Source organism: Hakea prostrata, chromosome 4 (genome assembly GCF_041222555.1).
Source record: "Hakea prostrata isolate BN-2017 chromosome 4, UWA_Hpros_2, whole genome shotgun sequence".
Lineage (NCBI taxonomy): Eukaryota > Viridiplantae > Streptophyta > Magnoliopsida > Proteales > Proteaceae > Hakea > Hakea prostrata.
Genome location: NC_142603.1, coordinates 26,760,368 through 26,767,407, shown reverse-complemented (window position 1 = coordinate 26,767,407; position 7,040 = coordinate 26,760,368). Strand labels below are relative to the sequence as shown.

Sequence of the window (7,040 nt, the reverse complement as noted above, 5' to 3'; positions counted from 1 at the left end):
TTTCGGCTATCAATTTACTAATCTGATATTAATATAAAATAATGAGCAAAAGAATAAGAAGGAACTCAATAAGGAAGGGATAAAAAAGATAAAATTATGCATTTAATTTTACTAGGGGTAATACTATAAAGTCAAAATAGATTAAGGACAATTTAGAAATTATGAAATTATTCAACAATGACTTAATGAAATTTGTAATTATGTTTACGGTTGTGCAAATTTAGAAGACAATTTTTTTGTGTGGTAATTACTCATTTGGCATAATTTTGTGAGTGTTTGTAATGTTTATCAACTGTCTTAGAATGTCCTGAAATTTTCTCATTTTCTTTCACAAATCAATTATTGTATGACAATCCAATTGAACCGGATTTACCAAAAAAATGAACCGGGTCAACCTAGATTTGGCCCCTTAATGGTTTGATACCTAGACCGGGCTGTTTCTGTCATGGTGACTTTTGGGTTTGGCCAAGACAGAATCTTAGATTGTGGCCCCCCTACCAATATTTATGAGACACGTAAAAGCTGCTCACCAAACACACACTCTCTCTCTCTTCTGAGGCCTTATCCATATACGCAGTTCTGGTTTTTTGGCTTCCAAAGCAAGGCAGTATCAAATACAACTTCGGTCACCTTTGCTTCTTCCCCAAAGCACCTAACCGTGAAACTTAATTGTAATATGCTAAAGCTAAATGTAAAAGAAAAAAGAAAAAAAAGAAAAAAAAGGAGGAGGTCAAGCAAAACAAGCACTTTTCCACCAATCACCATTTCAGCTCCTTGCCATGGCTTCTTAAACAAGAAAGAGTTTTAATGGAAGCTAGAAGTTGGACCTTAATCATTATGAAATCCCGCTACATATTAGCTTCTCAGCTCACATTCTGACAATAACCCATGAACAACATAGCAAGAATTTCAGCATGAGTTCAAGTCAGATTCAGTATCTATCAGATTCAGCAGAGACAATGGCTTCCCCTGTTCCTGCTAATAAGATACTCATTGCCCTTCCACTTGATGCAGAAGTGAGCAAAGCTCTTCTCTTATGGGCAATTGGACTTGTTGCTCGTCCAAAGGATAGCGTCGTTGCTGCTCATATCCTTGGTTAGCACTCATATTCTCAGTTTGGTATGCTTTGAAATGGGTTGTTATAGTCAATGAAAATGACAGTCATAACAATAGCTGAGCCATACAAATGACAGTTATTTTGGTTGTTCTCTGTTTCTCCGTGTTAGTTTGATATGAATAACTAATCTTACAGAATCTGGTTCCAAATGTTTCATGTTAACAGTAGGCAAGATGTCAAAGAAGCGACACACCCGATTGCGCCGAGCTAAGGCCTTTGTTATATCTATGCTTGCAGAATTTGCTGAGATTTGCCAACTTAAACAGGTACTGTAAAGATTTCAAAATGTGACCCAATGAACCAGTTTTCAGATCATTGGACTTAATGTCTCCTTGGTCTTCTCTTCTTAGGTGCACCTGGAAGCAAGAGTAGGGTACAGTTCTAGTATTGGGAAAGGTCTAATTGAAGAAGCCAAATCCATTGAAGCTGATTTCCTTCTTGTTGGTGGCTCCAGGAACCAATTACAGAGGTTCTAAGATTGCCTTCATCTCTAAACTATTTGTCTACTAGCTGAATCTTCTTATAACTAAGCCCCTTCTATGAAACAGAGGCTCACGCAAATTAATGAAGTACTGCTTTGAGCATGCTCCTGAAGGTTGTTCAGTAGTCTCAATTGGGAGAAGGGGACATACCCATTTAGATTCAGATTCAGATTCAGGGTCCATCCCGTCTGGAGGTTTGTTCAACAAACTTCTCTACAAAAAATTGGTTAAACAGTATTCCATATATATGTTCTGAACTACAGGTTATAGCAGGATCCCAAGAATCAAGATCAAGTTTTAGCTCAAGTGGATTGAACAAAGACATTCATGTCAGGAAGAGTTCCCCCCTCTGGAAGCTTTTTCCTTTCAAGGTGAAGAGAGTGAACTATTTGAAGAAGAATAAGTATCAAGGCAAACATCATTCTGCAAAAGAAATAAGCTGGAGTAAGGGTTCCCCTACAACTGTTCTTGATGGACCTGAAGAAGAATTTCATGGCACAGAAGATTCCTTTAGTATGGGGGATTCTAGCCTCACTGAATCCCCTCCTTTGTCAACTAGGTCTCAAGACCGCCAGAGCCGACGGCACTCTAACATATGGAGGTACCTATCAGCAATCAAACACTTATTTCCATTCTTCCATTCCTCACTGGATGGAACAGAAAGGGAGCTTGATGATTTATCTGACAAAGTGAAGAAGCCTTCATGGAGGTGTTTCAGCTATGATGAGATTTCAAAAGCAACAAACAGCTTCCACCCAGGTAAAAGAATACCTTGATGCAGATGCAACAGTCCTTGACCTAAAATTTTGTGTTCTAAGATTGTGATGAATTTGGTGAACAGATAACATGGTTGGCAAAGGAGGATTTGCTGAAGTGTATAGAGGTGTTCTCTCTGATGGGAGAACAATAGCTGTGAAGAGATTAGCGAAGGACAAAAAGAATGAAGAGAAGGATGAAGACTTCCTCATTGAATTGGGTATTATAGGCCATGTCTGCCATCCTAATACAACATCTTTAATGGGCTGCTGCATTGAAAATGGTTTCCATCTGATCTTCAATTTCTCTCCAAATGGGACACTTGATGAAGCATTGCATGGTAAAATAACATAGGCATTAGAGCCAGTTCCCTTTGCAATGCTACTTATGGAGGTGTTCTATGTATTTATAATACTAATCTTTCATGAAACCTTCTCAGGTAGCACCTCCAAGTCACTCAAGTGGGCAATTAGATACAAAATTGCTCTAGGAGTTGCAAGGGGCTTGCACTATCTTCACAAAGGCTGTAAGCGCCGGATAATTCATCGAGACATAAAAGCCTCAAATGTTCTTCTTGGGCCAGATTTTGAACCACAGGTAAATCAACTACAAATGTTTCTTCAGGAGTTTTCAATTCAATCTACTTCTTGAGACTAAGACTTTAAACTACTCCAAATCTTCACAGATTGCCGACTTCGGGCTTGCGAAATGGCTTCCTACACAATGTTCTCATCACTCTGCTGTTCCAATAGAGGGGACTTTTGGATATTTAGCACCAGAATACTTCATGCATGGGTTTGTGGATGAGAAAACTGATGTTTATGCATTTGGAGTTCTCCTTTTGGAGATCATAACTGGCAGAAGACCAGTAGACTCATCAAGGCAAAGTCTTCTCCTTTGGGTAAGTAGAGATCCACATTTACTAACCTTAATTTCTAGACTCATGGAAGTTCTACCTGAACTGGTGACTAAAACTTCATGGATGGTTGCATACAGGCAAAACCACTTACAGAATCTGGAGACATTGCTGAACTAGCTGATCCAAAACTGGAGGGAAAATATGACATTGATCAAATGGATAGGTTAGTCCTGACTGCTTCTTACTGTGTAAGACATTCCTCAACATGGCGTCCATCGATGACCGAGGTACATACATTACCTGCTTGGCTTCTATTAGTTACATAACTGAAGTGAAAAAGACATACCCAGGTGTAACTGATCAATATGTTCCATAGGTGTTGCAAATTCTAATCCATGGGCATACTTCTGAGGTTGCAAGAAACTGGACAATGCCACGCTATGGAGTAGATGATACAGAGGATTACAGTGAAGACATTGATTGCTGGTCCCACTCAAGTGAAAAATTTTCTGCTTGAATTGCCAATTGAGAGATTGAAACTCTGTTAAGCTTTGGTAATCGCCTTAGGCCTCCTATAGAAAAATGGTTTTCCATTAGATGAGTTAGATCATACCTAATTGATAAGATTTTGTTTTGAGTTTGTTTTAGGGTTGGGGAGGGGGGGGGGGGTTATGCGTTAATTGGAGACTAATTACAACCATATTTCTTTTACACTGCTTGTAATTTTTTTCTTTGGTACAAAGGGGTTTTATTAAGCCGGTGGGTGGAACGAGAGTCGAACCCATGACCTCTTCACTAAGAGGTGTTGGTTTCAACCACTGGAACAGCTCTACATTGGCACATTGCTTGTAATTTAATGTCAGGTATTCTTAATATACAAGGAGATATAATATTTTCCAGTATTTTCTTCTTGAATCCACTGTAGCACCTAACTGAGACGAGTAATCAAATGCTATTAAAAGTGAAATTGGACTGTAAAGGTCTATACACTCCTAATTGAAATGCCTACTCTATTATGGAAATCCATAAGGCAGAATTTTATGTGAATTTTTTTTCAATTGTTCCTCTCCCTCTTCATGGTGGCAACATATATACAAATAAGAGTAACTAAGAACCTTTTCACAGCCACATCTTGCAATGTGAGCACCTTGATTTGCTGTCTTTGTCATTAACAAGGTTTCTGATTCTGCATGGGAGGTTTATAACATCTTGAAGTTGAACAAAAGAAATTTCAGAGTTAAATCTAACACTACAGAAGTAGAGACCATGTATGCGTTTTGTAATGTTTATAGCATGATGGGTCAATTTATATATAACATTGTTTTTATACATTTGTATATTAGGGAACTGTTCCTTTTGGAAAAATTTCAGGGACACCTCAAAACTGTGTCAAATGATGCTTTGGGGAAGAAGCAAAGGTGATAGAAGTTGTCTTTGATACTGCCTTGCTTTGGAAGCCAAAAAACCAGAACTCTATGTATGGATAAGGCCTGTTAGAACGTTGGAGAAATTATGATCAAACCGGGTTCATACCTGGTTCGACCCTCGACCCCGGTCGAGACGGAGGGAACCGACTCGCTCCCGAAGCGAACCGGATCCGAGAAGATGGCTTGCTGAAGAAGAAAACTGATTCAGCTACAAGCACGCCCTAATCCTACTTATGGATTAGGGTAATTACCCTAATGATGGCAGACTCGAATTGACGGCTGCGGCTAATCATTATCGAAGGGATAATCATCGCATAACCTAAAGAGTTATCTCGGGGAGTCCTCTACTAGTCCAAACTAGTAGAAGTCCATTGCTCAACGGATCTATCTGTTAAGATCCAACGACTACCCGAAGAAGGCTCAAGTGCATCCAACGAAGGAGATTCGAAGGTACACTCTATATAAACCTCACTACCATACGAGGTGAGGGGGATCGAAAACACACAATGCGAGACTCGGGTTCGGATACATGCGATAGACTTAAACTATCGGCGGCTTACGATCTAGATCACCTTTCCCAGTTCTTCATTCCTTAGCTCTGTGCTTCTAGCAGAGCCGTTTGTGATTAAGTTCATCAACTGACTTAGCCTTCGGAGGTGGACTCCCGACCCCCGCGGTCGGGCCACATCTGACGCTTTCGTTTTGCGAGTCATCACGAGGAGATCTAAGGGCTGAGCAGATTTTGGACGCATCATTTGGCGCCGTCTGTGGGAAAGACTTGAAAAGCCATGGTGACTAGATCAGCGGCCGCGCTGCACGCACGGCGCAATTCCGGTGTTCGGATCCCTGGAGCGAATAATCCGAGATATTCCCCGGGGAAGCCAAAATCCTATCGAGGTAGATGATGGTCGGGAGGGACGTAATCCTCCTGATACATTCCAAGATCAATTGGATCAGGTAAAGATTCAACTTTTGGAGGTGAGCCAAGCACTCCGCTTGCTCACCGGACAGTGGTTTTACCACAAGAACACGATCAACGCGATTCGGGGAGACGTGCGTTACCACGTGATCAAAGATTGGCTGAAGACCGGAATATCGGTCAGAATTTTCGTGAAGGAGGCCGAGGACCTAGGAGGATTGACGATCAACCTAGGCGAGACGATCGGTTCGACAGACCGCAAGAGAGTACAAGCGATTCAAATACAAGGTTGGATACGGGGGTAAGAACTCACTCACCAAGCTATCGGAAGAAGACCGTTCGCGATGATCGAGCGATTCGCGACGAGCGGAATGTTCGGGAAGGACGGGCTGTTCGTGATGATCGGATAGCACGGGATGATCGTGTTAATCGAGGTCGTGATCATATTGCTGAAGATCACCCGACCCAGTTGGTCGGGGAATTGGCCAACATCAATGAGAAATTAGGGCGGTTGGCTAAGGGCGGGATTGCTGAGGATATTTACTCGGTCATTCGGAAGACCCCCTTTGCCGAGCCAATTGCGGGATATCGGTTTCCCCATAACTTCCGTTTGCCTACCTTTTCTACATTCGATGGCTCCGGAGATCCAACGGCTCACATCGGCTATTACCAACGAGACCATGGCGGTTTCGGGTAATTCGATGAAATTTTATGCGGGGTTTTTGGTTCATCTCTAGCTGAGCGGCACAAAAGTGGTTTTCAAACCTCCCCTACGGAAGGATCGTAAACTTTGATGAATTGGCGCGCAAATTCATAGGGCGATTCCAGTGGAATACGAGTCAAGAAAACGGAAGAAACCTTGTTTCTTGTCGGACAAGGAAAGAACGAATCAATCGGAGAGTTTTACGAAAAGATTCAACAAAGTAACGATGGAGATAGAAAATTTGGATGAGCAAGTAGCCAAAGCTGCTCTATTCACGGGACTCACTAATCGGAAACTCCTGGAGTTATTACTACGGGATATGCCTGCGACTTATGCTTTGAGTTGGTACGAGAGATGCCGAAGCGGGCTGAAGTCATGGAGATTCTAGACGCGCGCCAAGGAGATAATAAAGTCTCCAATAAGGAACAGAAGGCTCTGAGCGAAGAAGCGAAGCCAAAGAAAAATGTCCGTGATCGGGTTGGAAAATCTCAGGCTTGGCGCCAAAGGTCTCCCGGTAAAAGTGAGTATACTCCATTGAATGTTCCTCGGGCTGATATTTTAAATATCATCAAAAGAAAAAATATCTTGAAGTGGCCGCCTAAAATTCTTTTGAAACCGGAGAGCGGCGGGATCGAGAAAAGTATTGCCGATTCCACAAGGACTATGGTCATTATACAAATGATTGTCGTCATCGAAAGCGAGATATTGAGAGATTAATATCTCGGGGACATTTGTCCGTTTTGTTAGCGAAGGAGGGAGGAGCCACGTGAGCCACGT

The 7,040-nt window shown here is 41.8% G+C and overlaps 1 protein-coding gene across 1 annotated transcript; it reads left to right on the top strand.

Moving 5' to 3' along the window:
- Window positions 1–900: 900 nt before the first annotated feature.
- On the top strand, window positions 901–3,869 carry LOC149018616 (putative receptor-like serine/threonine-protein kinase At5g57670). Its single transcript, XM_089154397.1, has 10 exons — window positions 901–1,095; window positions 1,283–1,383; window positions 1,468–1,586; window positions 1,666–1,793; window positions 1,873–2,358; window positions 2,441–2,695; window positions 2,795–2,952; window positions 3,041–3,256; window positions 3,352–3,501; window positions 3,591–3,869. The coding sequence occupies exons 1-10, from the start codon at window positions 915–917 to the stop codon at window positions 3,729–3,731; spliced, it is 1,935 nt and encodes a 644-aa protein (XP_089010523.1). The 5' UTR covers window positions 901–914; the 3' UTR covers window positions 3,732–3,869.
- The last annotated feature ends 3,171 nt before the right edge of the window (window positions 3,870–7,040 follow it).